At 40.0% G+C, this 23,030-nt stretch overlaps 1 protein-coding gene across 1 annotated transcript in view; it reads right to left on the bottom strand.

The window, feature by feature from the left end:
- STYXL1 (serine/threonine/tyrosine interacting like 1) overlaps positions 1–22,988 on the bottom strand; it is a 48,621-nt gene extending 25,633 nt beyond the window's left edge. Inside the window, exons 1-5 of the mRNA XM_089676586.1 lie at positions 22,681–22,988; positions 9,256–9,362; positions 6,369–6,430; positions 370–469; positions 149–282 (exon numbers count right to left, since the gene is read on the bottom strand). Of these exons, the coding sequence (XP_089532712.1) occupies positions 149–282; positions 370–469; positions 6,369–6,430; positions 9,256–9,358 (399 nt within the window). The 5' untranslated portion in view covers positions 9,359–9,362; positions 22,681–22,988. The remainder of the gene's footprint in view (positions 1–148; positions 283–369; positions 470–6,368; positions 6,431–9,255; positions 9,363–22,680) is intronic.
- Between the last annotated feature and the right edge of the window lie 42 nt (positions 22,989–23,030).

The raw sequence follows: 23,030 nt of genomic DNA, 5'->3' as shown, positions 1-23,030 counted from the left end.
TGCTGAGATGCAGTGCAGTTCTACTTTAAGTAATGACAAAGTTACCGCTGAATAAACCAGTCAATATCAAAAATTTAAAAACTGATCTGGTTCATAGAGGGTATATATGTGTGAAAGCTGAAGTGGTTAAAGTTTGTTTGATATTTACCTGTGGCATCCAAAAGACCTTCTGTGATCTGAAGAAATTGTAGTATCCAGAGAATTCCTCATAGCCTCCTTTGAGCACCAGTACAGGGTTATGACAAACTTGTGAAATCAGCTTTGCACACTCTAAAGCTGGGCCTGTGGAAGGTTTGGAAGTTGACCCTTTAGCTTGAATATAACAATAGCAATACAACTAATCTAATTTAAATAGTTATATTTTCCTACCTTCTCCATCCAAGGAATTAGTCCGACTATCATACACAACACAGTGCTTCATGCAAGCCAGCTCAATAGACTCAGGTAATAAGAAATGCATGTCTTCATCCTATGAGAAATCAGATATAAAAATATAGAATTAGGCCAGCCATAGATGGATCTCTGCCGATTCAGCAGGGACCAGCCAAGATTCAATCCATCTATGGCTAGGCTGGTTGTACTGACGTCGATCCATTGAACGACTTCAGTATAACCAGCCAGTCAGATATTTTACATGCAATTACTGGTGATGGCATAGCCGCTAGCAATAATCACTGTGTTCTGCCAGCAGGGAAAGCTCCCTGCCGGGAGAACACAATAGCACTGTGAGAGGGATACCCCCATCAACACTGACTGTGTTGATGGGGGAATCGAGTGATTTTCTGCCCTGCAACGCATGGTTGCAGGAAAGAAAATCGCATCTTCTATGACTTGCATTACTTACAAAGGCCTTTGGTGTCAAAAGAACAAAACACAACTGATTGGGTAATTGAAGTGAATATTCAGATGGTTTACTGTATGAACATTGTCAACTCCTTTAGTAAATCGGCCTCACTGTCTACTGGGCAGACTGGAGGCATAGGAGTGACACAGGAAGCTGAAAAACATGACGGGGAAAGAAGGGCTGTCACTATCTTAGCTGTGCATGATGGTAGAAGTGTATGAATAAAAAGAATGGGTAGCCAGATTTAAACATTTTTTGGCAAGGTAAAAGCATTAATATACATGTAATCCAACTGTGCATTTAGTTATTTTACTGGAGATCATTTTTAGAATAGGGATGAGCAGAGTAATTTATTACTTCACTCTTTTTTCCCTTTTTTGACACAAGAGGTCCTGGAAAGTTAACCATATTTGGTCAATAACAATGCCAAGGTTCCTTGGCTGTTTGTTTATAGCAGCTTGGGATTGGGCAGTGTGTTCTGGCCAATTAAAACTTGTTTGGTGAAATGCAAATATGCTGTGTTAAGACTGAATGCAGGGGTCAAAACCAAATCTCATCCCTACTTTCAATTAGACCAATGAAACAGAAGCATTGTCTAAAAATAAGTTAACCACATATCTGATTCAATAAACCCCCACCAAAGTTCTGTAAAGTCGTACGTTCCTAAAGATTTGTATGAAACCAATGGAGTGTTTTAAGCAGCTATTGGATGATTCACTTTTTTTCATTCAACCCGCTGGTTGGACACAATTTCCAAAGTAACTCCCGCTGAGCTATTGTATTCTGACAAGGACACTTCCCCACCATCAGAACAAAGTGATCAGGCCTGCCAGCTATAGCCAATGGTACTAATCGAGTACTATTTATCTGACAGACTGGTTGTACAGAAGTCGAATGGTAGACCACCTTCTATACAACCACTGCCCCCATACATGGATCAAATTTATCCAGTCCCTGCCGAACTGGCCAGATTTCATGTATGGGTGGCTTTAGAGAAATGGTAGTCAAGAAACTAGTTTCACTATTTAATAAGAGTATATCTGTTATCTACAGTTATCAAATTTGGCTCTCAACATCAAACTATCTACAGTTTTTTACTGAAGCAATTAAAATGGTTGTAAAAGTTCAAGGTATACGTGAAGGTAAAAAACCTGTGTACAGCAGCCCCCCCCCTTAACTGGGCTCCCTCTTGATCCAGTGATGTGCACAAAGAGCTCCGGTTGCCTGGGTCTCTACCTCCTCATTTGCCAAGACAGCAGCAGGAGCCATTGGCTCCCACTACTGTCAATCACAGCTAGTAAGCCAATGAGGAGAGAGCGGGGAGTGGGGCTGAGCCACACTTTGTGTGAATGGTCACTCAGAACAGTGCCTATCGGGTACCCCCATAGCAAGTTGCTTGCACTGGAAGCACTCAGCAGGAGAGAGGGGCCAGGAGTGTCGATGTGGGACTCGAGAAAAGGACAATGCACAGAGCAGGTATGACATGGTTGTTATTTAAAAAACAAAATTGCCTTTAATATCATTTTAATTGTTGTCAGAAAAATTACCATGTTTTCTCTTGATGGTATTATCTATTTATGAACGAATAAGTTCACCTTTTGGACAAAAATAATATATGTACATTTTTTTGCAGGTAAAGTAGCGGGCGTGGCTGCGGCTATAGGAACATGTTACATCTTCCACCCTAAAAATGGGTGGAACATGTAACATGTTCCAAAAGTGAACTTATCTTTTAAGGAACATTACCTGCATTGCTAACCCCTACTAAGGACGTATTACAAAAGAGAACAAACAGTCTTCCAACTAAAGCTGACAATAGACTGACATTCAGCTGGTTCAGCAGGGACCTGTTCGATAGAACTTCATCGTCAGATTGACTTCTGTTGAACGTGAATGTTGGAAAACCTTTGCAGGTTAAAGGATAAGTTCACCTTTGGCACATATTACATGTTCCACCCGTTTTTAGGGTGGAGCATGTAAAGTGTTCACATAGCCGCAGCCGTGCATGCCACCCCCGCACTATCTGTCAGATTTGAAAACAGCGTGGCCATGCAAGGCTCCGCCCACACAGGCGTGTCAATCATTCACAGAGTTCTGTGAATGAGTGCCTACAAGTCCTGGCAACCTTAGCGGCTGTCAGCTTGTAGTTGTCAATGAACTACCACGGTACTGCGGAGCACTATGGTAGTTCATTCAAGCTTCCTGTCAGAATATCTGCTTGACTGGACATCCCGTACGGCTAGCAGATATTCTGACAGGTCTGCAGGAGACCTGCATGGCATCAGCGATCTACTGATCACTGGTGCAATGCTTTCCAGGCTCCTTTGGACAAAAATAATGAATGCACATGTCTTTACCTGCAAATAAATGTGGAGTTATTATTTTTTTGTCCAAAAGATGAACAGCTGCAGCTGCTGATCAGTGTATTCTGACAGTGGGGAATCCTGTTCTGGTGGGGGGATTCCACTAACCAACTTGTTTATGTGGATGAAGGAATCAATTTGCTTGTTTTTTTCATTCAGCCTGCTGTATGAACAAAAAAAAAAGAATCATCTATGGCCAGCTTTAAAACTGATATCCAAACAATCAGCCTAATAGACAGCTGAAATACAACACATGGGAGCTGTGCAAACAACTGTCCAAACCTTCCAAAGGGTTTTTACCGTATTTCTGTCCTGTCTGGACTTGACATATGCACAGCCTTGTCAGTTAGCAGAGCCAAGCTGATGACCTACCATTTTTCGACTGTAGTCAAAGTGTTACTAAACCCACAACAGTAAAATCAGTCTGTATATGCAGTAAAACATGCTTGTTATACTCACTGTGGAACCTAAGGGATTAATCCTCTGCACTGTTTAAAAATGCTGTTTGATCCTGACTTCTCTGATCCTCCCCTTCTTCCAGTGCCCCCCTCTTATCTCCTGATAAAACATGTGTAGAGACATGCTCAGTTTAGTGTGTATTGCTAGAGAGTTTTTTTTTCTTGGGAGACTGCATGTGATCAGCAAAGGGCCAATCATCACTGTCCAGACAGAGGGTTTGCACCCTCCTAGAGCAGAAAGAAAACTCCTCCTACAAGATTTAACCAGTGCTCTGCTGGACACTGATAGAAGTCACAAGACTGCTCTAACTGCTGATGAGAAAAGGTATTTAGTAGTTTATATTTATACTAAAATAATTGCATTTCCATGTAGTGTGTACTGTGGGAGACCAGACAGAGTAAATGCAGGGTCCTGGGTTTAGTAACACTTTAAGCAAAAAAAGCCTTGTTGCCTCCCCCCCCCCCCCAGGCTGTGACTGGACAATAAAGGCACAGCCTGGGGGGACGGGGAGGTGACACACTGTTACCTCTCTGCTTTCACCACCTGTTAGAATGTGCCAATGTATGTGCACTGCAGGACAACTGATGGTCCAGTAGTGCTGCCTCTCCCTCTGTCAGTCTGAGCATTGTACAATGGATTACAAGAGAATTATTCCAAGTAAAAATCAGGTACTTACACAAGTTACATTTAAAAGAATGATTTAGTCATTGGTAATAAACACATAGCAGCATTTTTTTTTATCTTCCAGGAATTTGGTTTTACACAGTAAATGTACAGTTATCTACATATACTGTATGTAAGATGGTGGACCAATATTTAGGACGGGAAAGGTAGTAGAGGGTTCCCATTTGACAAAAAAAAAAATTCTGACTACAGAATACATAATTACCAAACTGTAAGCCAGCAAAAAGTATGTAGAAAGAGCAGGTATGCCGGAATGTGACTGAGCTAGAATTGTGACTAGGAAGTGTTTGATCGACATTGGACAAATGTCTAACACATGTCCTTCACATTCTTCAAGCAGTTTAGAGGTCATATGGTGTTTTTATGAAGACTACTGTCAATGTTCTCTGCTACTGTCTCAAGCCACGTACTGTCAATAAACTCTAGTTGTGAACATATTACACATGTACTCTTTTGAAAATTTATAACGTTTTGGTTATTAAACTTTATGGGCTTGTGCATACTGCAGCTGTCAAACGCCTGTTTTACAGGTTTTGATGAGTATTTTTTCATTTCAACAGCTAAAATAAATTAATATTCTGGTCAAAGAAATGAACAAACGCCCATTCACTTGATGCACCTAAACACGCCTAAATGCATTTGAAAAAATGTGGTTTTTGTATCTGCTTTTCTGCTGCTATGAGAAAAGTGTTTAGAAAAGCCCCAGTGTGCATGAAGTCTATGTCTTTCCTTATCTCTTTTGTACCTTTTCCCATAATTGTGTGCAGTCTGATCGTAAACGGTGCTTGAGTACAGGACTGCAGTCTCCTGCCAGTAATTCTCACTCAGGTTGTGCTCTATGTGTGTAGCTCTATTAAACATTTTAGAGAATCCAAAGAACAATGTGTGGTCAAACTGTGGTCACCCACAACACCAAATCTGAATTTGACATTTTTCACCAAAACAAATTCTGTAATGTGAAGCCTTGTTACTAATGGATAGTGTACTTTGCTCTTACATTACATTACTGTACATTACTCTTACATTGGTCTTACATTATTATTACATTATTAAGTGTTCTTGCATGGCAAGACCACTTACTGTTATCTCACATATATATTATTATTATTATAGCCAAATTTACCACCCTAACTCCTCCCACTGTTTTTACACTACATAGACAGTAATATACCGAAACGTGCGGATTGTTCCCGATTGGTGTGCTGTTACTTTGTGGAACGTTTTGCCGAATGGTTCACAAAATATCGCCGTTTTTGTGGTGAAATTGGTCCCATAGGAATGAATGGTCGAATGTTCAAAACTAGAGTTGGAGCTGAAAAAAGCTAGAGTGTGAGCTGAAAAATCAGGACATGATTTCTAAACTGCCATCACTCCCTCATTTTCAAGCCCACCTACACAAATCTTAAATCAAAACGTTCAACTATCCCTGCTGCCACTTCAAATGTCCACGGCTAAGCCATAGTCCTGATAGTTTTCACAATATGACCATTTGTTTGCAACTCACGTCGCCCATTGACATTCATTGAAACTGTACTCTAGCCACCTCAAATTTGAAGGGCAATTTCTAAACTGCAACTATGCCTTCATTTTTAATATTTCAGAGACATACTATGCATCCAAATGTAGGTCTGGGTCTTGTGATTCTCACAATATAAAGTTCTTCGGTGTAGGATTTATAATTTTTTAACTACAACCGTTTGAAGATGGCAACCGCCAGTGAAGTGAGCAAGTTTGAGCAGTTTGTTTTTAACTGCTCTTCTCTGCCCTTGCTGTAGAGTGAGTTGCCATAGGAACCCAGGTGTGTGAGCAGGCAGCAGAGTGACAAAAGCTAGAGTGTGAGCTGTAGACTACTGGTGGAGGCAAGAACACTTCACACAATTTCCCCAGAAAATGTAGATTTTCTAGTTATTACATTGCTCTTACACTGTCTTTGTAAATTGGATCACATGATACAAATTCTGTAAAGACTATAAAATTGTAAACAGCATATTGTATGAATTATCATTTACTATCATTACCTGCTTCACTCTTCTTGCAGTTATAATGTGACTTTCATTATACTCTCGTTTAGAACGGGCATCTAGAAGGAAACAATGCACAATTATAAGTACGGGGTGTAAAAGTCAAGCCAGGACTTTTACTTTTACAGGTATAGAAAGGGATGCTAGCATGGCGGTACTACACACAGTAGTAAGTGGCAAGTGTGTCCTATTACTGATAGGTGGCACACATCACTCGCCAGTCCAGAGGCCGATAATCAAGATGGCACACAACAGTGTTAGTGCATGCATGGAACAGTGTGTGGGGATGAAGTTTCTTGTGAATGAAGGTGTAAAACCCACGGATATCTACAGAAGACTTCAAGCACACTATGGTGATGAGACGCTCAGCTGCAGTAAGACATTTGAATGGTGTAAACATTTCAAAGATGGCCGTACGTAAGTCAGTCATGACCCGGCCGTGGTGGTTCCCAGCCCAGAGCAGTCATTCCTGTGGACATTCATCGCGTGGAATGCCTGATCCTGGATAATCAATGCATAACCTGTTGTGAAATTGCACAAGAGAAGAATCTTTCTTTGGGAACAGTGAACACAATGATGACGAAGTGAAGCAGGTTGTCCTAGGATGGTTCAGGCGTACTGACAAATATTTCTATGCCGAAACTTTCCTGGCATTAGCTAAACTTTGCGCTAAGTGTATAAATGTAGCAGGGGAGTATGTAAAAAAAATAAATGCAGTTTCCACTCCGTGAAATTTGTTCTTTTATTATATAAACTCAAAAGTTCTGGTTTGACTTGAACGCCCCTCGTACAATGAAAGCAAAAGGTATTTCAGACTTCCTAAACATTTGCTCTCATCCAGGAATTTTTAAAACAGCATTCACGGCTAATAAATTGGACAGCTGTAAACATAAGGAGAGGGCAATTCAGAAATTTTTAACTGCATGTCTCAAGACCCTATCATTTCTATAAGTCACGTTGGCTGTGCTTTTTTCACTTTAAGGCCCCATGCAGACAGGGTGTTTGCCAACAATCTTAGATTGTAAGCTTCAAGGAACATGGCCCTCCTAACCATATTGTATTGAACTGTATTGTTGCTGTATTGTCTCCCGTTACATTGTAAAGTGCTGAGCAAACTGTTGGTGCTATATAAATCCTGTATAATAATAATAATAATCCTAAATGCCTTCCCCCCTGGCAGCAGCGTTTGGCAGAAAAAACTCTTACGTGCATCAAGTGCTTGAGCAATAATTCATTTCATTGGCCAGAATAATAATTTATCATTATTAAAATGAATTAACGCTCAAGCACTTGACATGCCTAGTGTTAATGTGCCTTTACAAATGTTAAGCTGTTTTTCTACCAAAACGCTGCTGCTCCTGGAGGCGCCATCAGAGAGTTTTGTTTCCTGCCTCTAAACAACTATCTCTGCACGGACACATAGGCTGAAATGGTAGGGCATTTAGAGGCAGAAAACAAAAATGCCATACTCCCCTAAAAGCACTGTTTTTAATGCTCACTGTGCATGAGACCTAAAATACCATCTGGGCCTTCTTTCCCATAATAAACCGCCACTATGATTAAATTCAATATAGAAAAATATGTAATTTTATACTTTTATTATTTTTTTACTTGTCTCATTTATTTTTTATATTCCAATATCTTAATGCTCCTTACACCCTGCCAGGAAGCCCACGCCAATATTTTAAAAGACCTCATTAGTGGTTGGTTTCTTCATTTATCTTTCTTTGCTGGCCCACCGATGACATCGGCATCAGATCCCACGTATGTTCTATACAAGATCTGCCGTTTCTTATTATTTATACATGGTGTTAGCAACACAAGTGTCATCACACCAGCTGACACTCACATTGCTGAAGCCACAGCATTGTATAAACAAAAAAATAAGGCCTTTCCCTGATATCTCATGAGACTTCAGAAATCTTGTTATCTCACAGTTTATACACAAGATCTCAGTGGAAGGCATGTAGTGACATCCCAGGAGGAAGCTGTGAGGCACTGACTATGTCACTAGTGCCTCAGAAGACAGAAAGTAATAAAAAAAAATTGTAATTTTTTGCTAAAAATCATATCTTTTATATTTGACTCTAAAGTGTTTATAGATGTGTCTGCACCTGTGATTTTTTTTTTTTAGCTGGGGGAGGTTTTTTTTTTTTTTAAAGTGTATGGAAAGGCAATTTTTTTTTGTTTTGTATAAAGTTGTTAGGCTCCATGCACACTGGGCATTTTTATAGCACTGGTAACATTAGCTGTGTAAAGTCACATTAAAAACGTGAGTTTTTCAACTTTTTTGTATTTTTGCATTAGCGTTTAGTGGTGTTTTGCCATATTTAGTGGTGTTTTTCTGCGTTTTAAAAAAAATATAATTTTTTTGGTCAAAAAAAGTCCAAAAACGCTGGTTTGCGGCATTTTACCGCGTTAGAACATTTTTTTTGTTAAAAAACTCCTTTAGAAGCCCACTTGTCCTGGGGCTTTTTTCCCAGCCAAAAAATGTCCCTGCCAATAAACACCGATTACAGTCTATGTGTGCATGGACACATAGGATAACATGTTGGGGGGTTTACTGGCTGTAGGAGAAAACATCAAAAGCCAAAAACAGTAGCTGTAAAAACATCCAGTGTGCACGAGGACCTAATGCAGTCTCCCCTCTACTTATCCTGTGGCCCATTGTCTCAGAAAGAGAAAATGATTGGAAATTAAACATTTTACAGTTGTCACCAAAAAGTGAGGTTATGTCTTCCAATGGGGACACCTATTCTGGTGACTGTAAAAGAAGGGATCTCTATTCCCTTCCTGTTGCGTCTCCAGAAAGTGTCTTTATCCAAAACTAAAAAAGAGTTTTGGCTATACATACACTTTAATAATAAACACATACAGTACTTACCCAAAAGACATAAATAGTTTGGTTCAGCAAGTCTAGAGAACTTGGTTGATTGGTTCAAGATGTTGTATAATTCTGTTGATGTACATAATACCAATTCGCCCATGTTTCTGGAACAGAGAAAAAAAGATTTCAGATTTTGTAAAGAGGTCTAAACTCTAATTTGCCCTGTGAAAGCACTGTGTATCATTAAGAACCCATTTACACTGTTGGGTTTTGAAGTTTTCTGTGTTTCAGTGCATTGGGAGGCCCATAGAAGTCAATACTGTATAACATATGTTTTAATGCATTGGCAACAGGAATTAACAAGTCTTTATAAATGGCTGTGAACACAATCGACTCCAAATTCTAAATAAAAAAAAATATTGAAAACACGCAACGGTGTTCATCAAAACACGTCAATGTCCAAAAAGACAAACATGCGTTGACGCATTACAATGCACCTATATAATGGTGCCAAAAATTGCATCTCTATGCACTTGCATAGATTTAAATAGACTCTAAACGATCACAAAACCAAAAAACATTTAAAATATTGCAGATTACCAGTTTTTAGATATGGAGGCTGTGTTTTCTTTTGCAGACTAAAACATTTTCTGCAAGTACAGAAACATCTGTTGAACTTGCCAGAAATTCTATGTACTCTTCATTTCCTGTGAGCTGAACTGGAAGAATAAAACAATGCTATTGTCCTTTTGTAGACTACTCATCTCCTCCTTCCCCCCATGTACTGGAGCTGAACAAATGCAGATATGTTTGAAGTCCAGCCTAGGAGATATCCATGGCTCTCTCCAGAGATACAATGGAGGAGTGAGCGTAGCCACCCAAGGACAGATGATATGTCACATTTAAAAATAAAGCAAAAATCCTGAAAAAAGGAAAATGAATGCAGTCTTAGATAGGTGGTAAGCTGCAATATATTATTGTTTTGTTTTGGGGTTTACATATGCTCTAACAATTGCCATGTTTTTTATTATTTTCATTTTTGTTTCCATCTCCTCTCCTCCAGACTTTTTACGGTGGTTCCAAAGCATAAACAATTTTTACCCTAATGCATTCCCTGCATCACCCCCCCCCCCCCCTTACTTACCTGAGCCTAACCTGTCTTGATCCAGCACTATGCCCGTCTCTAGTGGCTCTCTCCACTCTCACAGGTTTTGATGAGGCAGCAGGAGCCATTGGCCCCTGCTGCTGTCAGTCAAACCCTGTGACAAAGGAGCGGGGCCGAGCCGCGCTGCCTGTGTCTATAGACGCAGGCAGTGTAGCTCGAGATCGAGTCTGCAGGTGTGCCACGATAGGAGTCTGCTTCATATGGTGGCACAATGAAAAGAGGAGCCAGATGCACTGATGGGAGACCCCAGAAGAGGAGGATTGCAGCTGCTCTGTGCAATTTATTTGTATATATATATATATATATATATATATATATACAGTCATGGCCGAAATTGTTGGCACCCTTGATATTTTTCCTGAAAATCAAGTATTTCACACAAAAAAGGTATTGCATTAACACATGTTTTGCTATACACATGTTTATTCCCTTTGTATGTATTGGAACAAATATAAAACAGAGGCAGAAAAGCAAATATGACATAATGTCACACAAAACCCCAAAAATGGGCTGGACAAAAGTATTGGCACCCTTAACTTAATATTTGGTTGCACACCCTTTGGAAAACATAACTGAAATCAGTCGCTTCCTATAACCATCAATAAGCTTCTGACACCTCTCACCCGGAATTTTGGACCACTCTTCCTTTGCAAACAGCTCCAGGTCTCTCTTATTGGAAGGACACCTTTTCCCAACAGCAATTTTAAGATCTCTCCACAGGTGTTCAATGGGATTTAGATCTGGGCTCATTGCTGGCCACTTCAGAACTCTCCAGCGCTTCTTTGCCATCCATTTCTGAGTGCTTTTTGACGTATGTTTGGGGTCATTGTCCTGCTGGAAGACCCAGGATCTTGGACGCAAACCCAGCTTTCTGACACTGGGCCCTACAGTGCGACCCAAAATCCTTTGGTAATCCTCAGATTTCATGATGCCTTGCACACAGTCAAGGCACCCAGTGCCAGAGGCAGCAAAACAACCCCAAAACATCATTGAACCTCCACCATATTTTACCGTAGGTACTGTGTTTTGTTCTTTGTAGGCCTCATTCCGTTTTCGGTAAACAGTAGAATGATGTGCTTTACCGAAAAGCTCTATCTTGGTCTCATCTGTCCACAAGACGTTTTCCCAGAAGGCTTTTGGCTTACTCAAGTACATTTTGGCAAACTGTAGTCTTGCTTTTTTATGTCTCTGTGTCAGCAGTGGGGTCCTCCTGGGTCTCCTGCCATAGCGTTTCATTTCATTTAAATGTCGACGGATAGTTCGCGCTGACACTGATGCTCCCTGAGCCTGCAGGACAGCTTGAATGTCTTTGGAACATGTTTGGGGCTGCTTATCCACCATCCGGACTATTCTGCGTTGCAATCTTTCATCAATTTTCCTCATCCGTCCACGACCAGGGAGATTAGCTACAGTGCCATGGGTTGCAAACTTCTTGATAATGTTGCGCACTGTGGACAAAGGCAAATCTAGTTCTCTGGAGATGGACTTGTAACCTTGAGATTGTTGATATTTTGCCACAATTTTGGTTCTCAGGTCCTCAGACAGTTCTCGTCTCCTCTTTCTGTTGTCCATGCTTAGTGTGGCACAGACAGACACACAATGCAAAGGTTAAGTGAACGTCTCTCCTTTTTATCTGCTTTCAGGTGTGATTTCTATATTGCCCACACCTGTTACTTGCCCCAGGTGAGTTTACAGGAGCATCACATGCTTGTAACATTCTTATTTATCCGCAGTTGTGAAAGGGTGCCAATACTTTTGTCCAGCCCATTTTTGGAGGTTTGTGTGACATTATGTCGAATTTGCTTTCTTTCCTCCCTTTTTTTGTTTTGTCCCAATACACACAAAGGGAATAAACATGTGTATAGCAAAACATGTGTTAATGCAATACGTTTCGTGAGAAATACATGATTTCCTGGAGAAATATCAAGGGTGCCAACAATTTCGGCCATGACTGTATATATATATATATCTTGTTTGTTATGTAAATAAAAAAATTAAATTTTACTATCACTTTAAACCCTTACATATACCCAGAGAAATGCCTGACCTCAGGTGATACACAGAGATGAAACAAATTCTCCTACAGAAGTTGTACCTGTTTATCTGCAGCCACCTGCACCCTACATTCATTCAAACTGCAACATTTTCACAGGATCTCTCAGCTCTGAAAATTAGGGGGTTTGGAGCTAACGCTACATCAGTGAGGAGAGCTCTGAGAGTTGATGAGACGGAAGAGACACTCCCTCCTCCCTCCCTTCACACAGTTCACAGGAACATAGCTATGGCTGTCAATCACAGGCTATGCCCTATCCATCACCATTTTTCTCTCGGTGTCAGGAAAATGTCAGAAGTGACTGATGTTTATAGCAGAGGAATAAGGCAGCAGACAGAAATGACACTTAGTACTCTAGATTGAGACAAGCACACACTATAGAGGGATATACTTTGTTCATATTTTATGTCTGAGGTTTACAACCACTTCAAGCTACTTTCTGTATACATACACTAGCTAGAGTCAGTTGCACATTATTGCTTATCACTGACTACCCAATATCCATAAAAATGAATAAAGCTGCAGGAGACGTGCAAAGTAGTTGCCAGGCCCAACCAGGCCTTTGTGCATAGGCTGCGCAGTACTGGGCAGGCATGCATAGTAAAGATCTCTTGAGCATGACTAAAGGTAAGCACTACCTATGTACACCAGTGAGGGAAGCTTTGAATGACAACACCACTAAAGGTGAAATTCTCCTTTAAGGCTCAACTTCTTTCTTCTGGAAAGAAACTCGGTCTCCTTGCTGAAAAAAAAATGACAACCTGTAAAACAGAAACGATTACAGGCCCGTGTACATGGGAGTTTTTTTAACGGCATCAATCGTGTGCTTGAAAAGTACCGTATTTTCCGGCGTATAAGATGACTTATTATACTAAAAAAAATCCCCCAAAAATCGGGGATCGTCTTATACGCCGGGTATATGCCGGAAAACTGTCCATCCCGGGAGCTGAGGTAATATGGAGGGCATATCTTCAACTTTTTGTGTTCCAGCTTGTACATTCCAGGAGGTCCCTGACATATACTGGGAACACACCCACTGAATATACGGTTCACACAAATATTAAGCAGGAAACCTACGGAAATCCAGGATAACTATTCCATCATTACACTACTCTGCCTTATATGGTGCTCTGTTGGCTAAGATGACCCTAAATTGAAGACGCTAAGTGTTTTTAAACATGATTTTATTTTTTTCATATGTACACCGTGCTCATGTTTAACCTCCCCATGATCTATGTGATCAAATAAAGTATTGTTAAATTCATTTGAATTCATTCTACTCCGCGTGGATCCTTTAGAAACCTTCTTTTTCAGATAGGCGTGTTCTTGTCACACTATCATATTGTTTAGTATGCTGTCCCCTGGGTTTATGTATCCACACTTGTATAAGTGAGTCGGAGAGGTGCTTATGACATTAACAATTAGTGTCATTTTTGGTGGCTTGCTCTTGCTTTATTGTTGTGATATACTTCCTTAAAGGTTCTTATAACCTGTTCTGCCACCTTTGGAGGTCTGGACTCAGTCTTAAACATCTGCATGGTGTACAGTGATTGCTGGATTATTGATATTTTTTGACTATATCTATATGATACTGTGTAATTCCCTCCCCCTTTTGTGGAAGGGAAAATACCTAAGGAGGTAATGGCCTGCTTGATCAATGAGGAGATGGATGCGGAAATTAGATCTGCATTTACTAAGAACTTAGACCCCCAAGGAGAGGGAAATGAGGGAGACATCAAGACCAAGTTTAAGCTACATAAGAAACTAACTACTAAATATTTGAATAGAAAGTGGGATATAACATCCCTTGAATCATATATAGAGAGAGGGATTGTTCCCAGGGGATTAAGAGAAAGGGTAATTCCAGCAGAACATCTTCACACCCCCAGATTTCTGGAAAGGTGGAAAGAGGTCTGTATAAAACATGGCATAGAGATTATGCGATTAATTGTGGAAGAAGAGAAGGTTCAATTAAATGAACTCTCTAATGAAATTAATGAGAGCGCAAAATCACTTGATCCTCTGAAGAATGATCCTGAGTTTGATAAACATAATGATTTCCTTAGAAAAGAGATAGAAAAAATACAAAAAAATCTGAAATTTACGAAACAACAAAAATTTAGAAGAGACCTAGAGGACTGGGAGAAAGGTGAGATATTTGACCTAACTAATAGTAGAGGAAGGAGTCGATCAAAACGTAAAAAACATTTTTCTAGAAATAATAGAGGATATTCATCAATGAGTGAGGATGATGATGAAAGTAATAAGAGATCTGTCAGTTTTTTAGAGGAAAAAACAGATGGCGAGAACCATGGAATACTAAAACAAACAAACAAACAAATGAATGGGACAAAGGAAGAAAGAAACACCCCAATTGCCCTCAAACCATCCAATCAAAATCGAACCAGAAGTCACAAGAGATAAAAACTAACCAAGAGGGGGGAACGAATGACCTTAAGGTAATAAATCTATCTAACTTTGTATTGAAAAAAAGACACTATGATTTACTGCGGAAAGGTCTAACTTTTTCTCCTACGGACAAAATGGACTTGTTTGAGGTCTATAAAGACTTAAACTTGTTTCTGAGAAAGATCCTTTTAAGAATTCCATATGTATCTAGAGAAGAACAAAATCCCTGTGATCTGAATTCAGAGAGAGAACAACAGGCATTAAGAGATCTCATTAGTCTCCTTGATGAGACTCCCACAGACAGTGAATTTGGGGAGGGAGATGTTTCTAACAAGTGGAAAAGACATACTAGACTTAAAACTCCTTCCAGAAGAATGCCTAATATCAGGGAAAATAAATGGCTAAGTACTTTTTTAGATCTAGTACATGATGACCTTGGAAAAATAGACTGGACAATGAGGAATGCTGATAACCTCACTAGGGGTGAAAGAATAGCCCTTAGGGAACTTAGAAATGCTAAAAACATTGTGATTAAAAAGAGTGATAAAGGGGGGAATGTAGTACTACTAGAGAGTGTGGAATATGAGAAGGAGGTGTTTAGACAGCTGAGGAGTCTGGATACATATCGCAAACTACATAATAACCCGTTCCCAAAACTGGTGGTTGATCTAAATAAAAAAGTGGGATTGGCACGTGAAGCAAACCTATTAACCAAACGGGAATGTGATATGTTGACAGTTGATACATATAATATCCCCACCTTCTACGTAATCCCAAAAATACATAAAAATCCCTCTCAACCACCGGGACGCCCTATAGTATCTGCTATTGGTGGCCCTTTGGAACCAATAGGTAAATTTGTAGACGACTTGATCAAGGACTTGGTCTTGGAGCTCAAATCTTATGTAAGAGATACGGGGGATGTACTTAAAAAGATTCTAAATGTAAAAGTACCAGAAGGTGCACTCCTGGTGGGCATCGATGTGGAATCACTTTATACCTCCATACCACACGTTTGGGGACAAAAAGCGGTGGCCCATTTTCTCGAGATATATTTTCCTGAAATGGAGGCCCAAAATGAATTTATATTGGATTTGCTTGAGTTTATGTTGACCCATAACTGTTTTCAGTTTCTGGGCTTCTTCTATCAGCAAATATGTGGTACCTCCATGGGAGCACCTTGGGCCCCGGCATTCGCATGTCTACATCTAGGTATGTGGGAAGAGGAGCTAGTATATCCCTCCACTCCCTATAAACAATATGCAATAACCTGGTTGCGATACATTGATGATGTCCTAATGGTATGGGATGGAGGTATGGATGAGCTTAAAAGCTTTATGGAATTTTTGAACAAGAATGATAGAAATATCAAACTTACTTATACAGTGGATAGAGAGGTGATAACGTTTTTGGATTTGTCAATCTCTGTCCACGAAAATAAACTGGTCACTAAAACATTTAGAAAGGAAACAGCGGCCAATACACTTCTACATGCTAATAGCTACCATCCAAAGAGTCTAAAACAGGGAATCCCTATTGGTCAGTTCCAGAGAATAAAAAGAAACTGTACAGAAGAATTAGAATATAGACATGAATCTATCCAGCTCTACAAAAGGTTCAGAGAGAGGGGCTATTCACATAGAACCCTAAGAAGAGCAAAAAGAAGAGCCCTCGGTAAATCAAGAGAGGAACTAATTAATAAATCAAAACCAAAGGCAGCTGCGAATACTGAAAACCAACCGGTAAGATTCATAACTAAATTCGGACAACAATGGGATGAAGTCAAGAAGGCCCTGGACTCCCATTGGCATTTACTAATTCAAAATCCGCAGATAGCGAAAGTGGTAGGAGAGAGCCCCCATATGGTGGCAAAACGAACTCGGAATCTAAATGATATATTAGTACAATCAGAATTTCAGAGGGTACCACAGAGAAACTGGCTAACTAGGAAGACTGGTGTATATGGTATGTTTCCATGTGGTCATTGTCAGATTTGTCCATTTGTACATAAGTCTAATCAGTTCTTCAACAATGATAACTCTAGGATATTTCAAATACGAAGCTTCATTAACTGTTCTAGTAGTAAAATGATATACATGATAGAATGCCCATGTAAAAAGATTTATATAGGTAAAACCAAAAGAAGCCTTAGGACTAGGATTGGTGAACATCTGAGAGACATTAGAAATGAAAATAGGAATGTAAGAAAGGGAGAAAAAGTGAACCCATTGGCGCAACACTTTAAAGAAGTACACGGGGGCAAAACAGATGGTCTAAAAGTAAAAGGGATCTTTCTGCTGAACATTTCGGCTCGTCGGGGTGATTTTGATAAAGTCCTCCTACAAAAAGAAAAATTCTGGATTTATACCCTAGGGGCACTTGTCCCATCTGGACTAAACACAGAACTTAACTTTGGGGTGTTTTTGAAATAAATTCCCTTGAACTCTCTATATACCCTGAGTTATAATCTACATTGCGATACCTTATATATGAACTAAATATGGGCCTCTGTGGACAAAATATGAACCTAATGGTTCAATTCTTTCTACTCTTATTAGGTGGTGAGCATATAGAACAATAGGACTGTTTTTGAAATCTTGGTAGCTGGACTTGGTTTTGATGTTTCCCTATGTGAAAGTGAAATATGCTAATAATAATCTCCTGTTTATCATTCTCTTGGAAGATGATTTGATCCATAGTAATTAGGCTCCTCTTCCACATCCAGCAATCATTTTAAAATTCAAGATATATGTTTTAATTCACTTTTGGATATTCCCAATGTAGTGATATTCTTTCAACACAAGATGGCGAGGTGGAGACCTTTTGGTATGCAATTAGTGCACCATATAAGGCAAAGGATTGAAGTCCCCTCCCAGTTCTGACGAAGTCTGCGGTGATTGGCGGACGAAACGCGTCAACGTATTGACGTCACTACGCTCGGCGTCTTCACAGGGTGCGGCGCCCACGAGGCGGGAAGGAACGGCGGTGTCACAGCTCCCTGTTAGGTAGGCCCAAGACCTTTTGAGAACTACCAGTGGGCTATTATCACAGCGGTTCGCAAACGGCAATCCCTCAGGGAAACATATCTTCCACCGGTGGCAAGTTATTTAAAAGCTTACGGCTGTTGAGATTTACAGAGCCTACATGGTGTTCATAGGGCATGTTGTATGGGCCTAATTTACCCTGTATACTCGGGGAATTTTTTGGAAATCCTCTCAGGAGGAGAATCTACATATATATATATATATATATATACGCTATCCTATTCAGGTATTTTTTTGCTGTGACATAGCCACATCCCTATAAAACCGCAAATAACCTTCTCAAATTGAGCAATTTTTGGAAACCCTTTACTGGGTATATTAAACTCAGGTATCTACGGCCTGCTATATGCTATATACACACTATATGTGTTTGAAATCCATGCATCGTGTATACCTGGTCCCTCACCCCCATATGCATTTTTGGAAAAGCATCAAGGACCTGATCTTAGTTCAAGTCGACAGGAGTCTTCTTGATCCTCATTGATGGTAATATATCCACATCTCTATGTGTGTTTTGTTTTCGGGGTTACCTGATGCCCATGATCTACACATTTATTATCTTTTTCTATGTATATCCTCAGAATCATTTGGTACTGTGGACCTTGTTCCATTTGGGGTGGCTATCCAGGAAGTCCCTACATTTGAGAGGCGGGTATGATAGTCTCACCTCTGAGAAGGTAACAGCAGTATCCATTGACTATTGTGGAGGGAGGCCTGGTAAATTTTGGATGTGATTTGGTTTCCATATTGCTAGATACATACCATGTATTTTTGTGTTCCAGCTTGTACATTCCAGGAGGTCCCTGACATATACTGGGAACACACCCACTGAATATACGGTTCACACAAATATTAAGCAGGAAACCTACTGAAATCCAGGATAACTATTCCATCATTACACTACTCTGCCTTATATGGTGCTCTGTTGGCTAAGATGACCCTAAATTGAAGACGCTAAGTGTTTTTAAACATGATTTTATTTTTTTCATATGTACACCGTGCTCATGTTTAACCTCCCCATGATCTATGTGATCAAATAAAGTATTGTTAAATTCATTTGAATTCATACTACTCCGCGTGGATCCTTTAGAAACCTTCTTTTTCAGATAGGCGTGTTCTTGTCACACTATCATATTGTTTAGTATGCTGTCCCCTGGGTTTATGTATCCACACTTGTACAAGTGAGTCGGAGAGGTGCTTATGACATTAACAATTAGTGTCATTTTTGGTGGCTTGCTCTTGCTTTATTGTTGTCATATCTTCAACATCCCCAAGTGAAAGACTGCCAATAATTAATTTATTTAATCAATAAATAATTTACCCCGCTGGATGTAGCTTCTTTATCTTCAGCTGGATGTGCCGCTGGAAGCCCTATGTAGCTTCAGCTTCAGAACGTCTCTGTGCTGACACTGTCCTGCACTGAGCCAATCACGGCAAGCCTGCTCGGATTGGCAAAGGTTGAATAGACCGCCTCTCTAACTCAGCCAATCCGAGCAGTCTTTTTATGCATACGAATTATGAATACACCGCTTGCCGTGATTGGCTCAGCGCAGTTCATACAGTGTCAGCACAGGGACGTTCTGTAGCCGAAGCCACAGTATTATAGAGCACATTCAGCGGCTTCAAAAGGTAAATACGATCTTATATTCTGTATGTATCTGAATCTACAAGCATATCCAGTGGGTTAAAATGTAATAATGGGGACATTATGTACAGTATGTTTATACACTGTATTCTAGTAAAAAGCCTGCTCAGATTGGCCAGAGTCAGAGAGGCAGTCTATTACAACCTTTGCCAATCCAAGCAGGCTTGTTGTGATTGGCCTTCCATTTATCAATGTATGTTATGTTCGAAAAATGTCATTCAATAAAAATTTATTTAAAAAAAAAAACAACTGGTGTTGCCTCGGACGTGGGGGGGTAGTCTTATACAGCGAGTATAGGCCAAAACCTATGTTTTAACTGTAAAATTAGGGGGTCGTCTTATACACCCAGTCGCCGGAAAATACGGTACATAAAAACACAGGTTAGCAGATTCACATTACATTGTGTTTAGCAGTTCTGAGACTGTGTTTAATCTGCTTTGCATTGCATTTCTCTGGAGAAAACATGTTCAATAGTGGTGATGTTTTCACATTGTGGGCAAAGCAGGTCAAACACTCCCTTTTGTGCTAGAACACATGCATTTGAGATGTATTGCAATTGACTGTAAAAGCCAGTATTTTACAGCATTTACACAAGCCCTAATACTCGTTCTCTTTTCTTCAAAAGATCTCAATGCTGCTTTTAAAGACTTCTGGGTGTGTCGGGAACTGTGTCACTTGCTGCCTAATGTGGTTCCTTCCACTGGCCACAACATAAGTTCACTGTTCTGCAGCACTGCCTGCATTGCTTGAAGAAAACAAAGATTGACACGGTTGATTACAATTCAGCTTTTATCTGCAGATAGAGGAACTTACCGCAGCTAAATGCAGACAGTGCATTCCTATAGCCCCCTTCAGCAATTATTACAAAACAAATGGTTTTGTGCATTTTGAAAAAAATAGTTGACAGTGTCCAGGAGCGATGTATCACAACTCTCTGTCTAAACTGAACAGTTGAGCCCAGCATCAAAAAATAGATTGAATGTTTGAGCCTGCCATCTAAGCATAGATTGAACAGCTGAGCCCAGGATCTAAAAATGGATTGACCAGTTGAGTCCAGCACTTAAAAATAGATTAAACAATTGACCCCAGGATCTAAAAATAGATCGAACTGTTGAGCCCAGAATCTAAAAATAGACCAAACAGTTGAACCCATAATCTAAAAATAGATCGAACTGTTGAGCCCAGGATCTAAAAATAGATCATACTGTTGAGCCCAGCAATTAAACATAGATCAAACAGTTGAACTTGCCAGAAATTCTGTGCCCTTGTCATTTTCTGTGAGCTGAACTGGGAGAATAAAACAATGCTATCTTCATTTGTAGACTACTCATCTCTCCTTTCCCTATGCCCAGGATGTGAAAATAGATTGAACTGTTGAGCCCAGGATCTAAAAATAGATTAAACAATTGAGCCCAGGATTTAAAAATAGATCAAACTGTTGAACCCATATTCTAAAAATAGATCAAGCTGTTGTGCTCAGGATGTAAAAATAGATCAAACAGTTGAGCCTAAGATCAAAAAATAGATCAAAGAGTTGAGCTCAGGATCTAAAAATAAATCGAACAGTTGAGCCCAAGATTTAAAAATATATCAAACAGTTGAGCCCAGGATGAAAAAACAGATCGAACAGTTTGGCCTAGGATCTAAAAATAGATCGAACAGTTGAACGTAGGATCTAAAAATAGATTAAACAGTTGAGCCCAGGATTTAAAAATAGACTGAACTGTTGAACCCATGTTCTAAAAATAGATTAAACTGTTGAGCTCAGGATGTAAAAATAGATCAAACAGTTGAGCCTAGTTTCAAACAATGTTCTAAATGTTCTAAAAATAGATCAAACTGTTGAGCTCAGGATCTAAAAATAGATCAAACAGTTGAGCCCAGGATTTAAAAATAGATCAAACAGCTGAGCCCTGGATGAAAAAATAGATTGAACAGTTCAGCCTAGGATCTAAAAATAGATTGAACAGTTGAGCTTAGGATCTAAAAACAGATCAAGCAGTTGAACCCAGGATTTAAAAATTGATTGAACAGTTGAGCCCAGGATCTAAAATTAGATTGAACAGTTAGTTGAGCCCATGATTTAAAAATTGATCAAACAGTTGAACCCAGGATGAAAAAAAAAGATTGAACAGTTGAGTCCAGGATCCAAAAAACAGATCGAAACGTTGAGTCCAGGATCCAAAAATCAATCAACAGTTGAGCCCCGGATTTAAAAATTGATTGAACTGTTGAACCCAGGATCTAAAAATAGATCAAACAGTTGAGTCAAGAATTTAAGAATAGATTGAACAGTTGAACACAGGATCTAAAAACAGATCAAACAGTTGAGCCCAGGATTTAAAAATAGATTGAACAGTTGGGCCTAGAATCTAAAAATAGATTGAACACTTGAGCCCAGGATCTGAAAATAGATTGAACACTTGAGACCAGGATCTAAAAACAAATCCAACTATTCAACCCACCTAGGATCTAAAAATAGATTGAACAGTTGAACCTGGGATCTAAAAATAGATTGAACAGTTGAACTCAGGATTTTAAATAGATCAAACAGTTGAGGCCAGAATGTAAAAATAGATCAAACAGTTGAGGCTAGAATTTAAAAGTAGATCGGACAGCTGAGCCTAGGATCTAAAAATAGATTGCACAGTTGAGCCCAGTATCTATAAATAGATTGTACAAGGTTAATCACAAGACAATTGAATTGCTATATAAAATGCAAGTTGCAGAACAACTGAAAGAGGCCTTACAAGCTGCCTGATTTACTATTTTCATTAGAGAGGTGTGGGGGGGGGGGGCTAGAAAAGCTCATGGCTCATGACCAGGGGCGAACTGACAACTCATGGGGCCCCTGGGCAATAGGGGATCATGGGGCCCCTGTGTCCTCGCCCACACTCAAATCACACCCAAAAAACCCTATGAAAAGTACCAGGGACATCTCATGGGGCCCCCTACTGACCCCGGGCCCTTGGGCAGTGCCCGAGTTCCCCAATGGTCAGTCAGTTCCCCTGCTCATGACTGTGGACATATGTTGGGCAGATCAAACTGAGAGACACCCTGAGTGTAGATGAGTGTTGTGTAGGATGAGTGCTGTATACAGTGGATCTATGTCCTGATGTCTGTGACACAGACAGGGAACGTGGATGTGATGGTGGAGCGTACTTACTAGTGTAGGTGACAGGCTCCGAAAGACAAACACCACCAAGGCCGGGCTGCCTGCCCTGTTACTAGGGACGCTCTACTGGTATCCATGGAGACCCATTCTCCTCTACTCCGCCCCCTGTGCTCATCACTAGCTATTACACCCTACTACACGTCATACGTCTGTCTTCTATATACAGAGCGATTCCAAAATAGAACCCGATGTACTAAACAGGGCAGATTTCACTAACACGTAACCACAGCTGATTGTGCAGCCATCATAGGCTCCCTGCTCAGAAAAGAACTGGTGATAGAACACAAGGATCGCAGTAACCAACATCATTAATTCTACAACCCGTCCAAATTAGAAAGCCC

The sequence above is a fragment of the Staurois parvus genome, unplaced genomic scaffold (assembly GCF_062004578.1).
Source record: "Staurois parvus isolate SC_StPar_1 unplaced genomic scaffold, SC_StPar_1.0 ptg000172l, whole genome shotgun sequence".
Lineage (NCBI taxonomy): Eukaryota > Metazoa > Chordata > Amphibia > Anura > Ranidae > Staurois > Staurois parvus.
The sequence above is the reverse complement of the archived record's forward strand: the minus strand, read 5'-3'. Positions and strand labels throughout refer to the sequence as shown.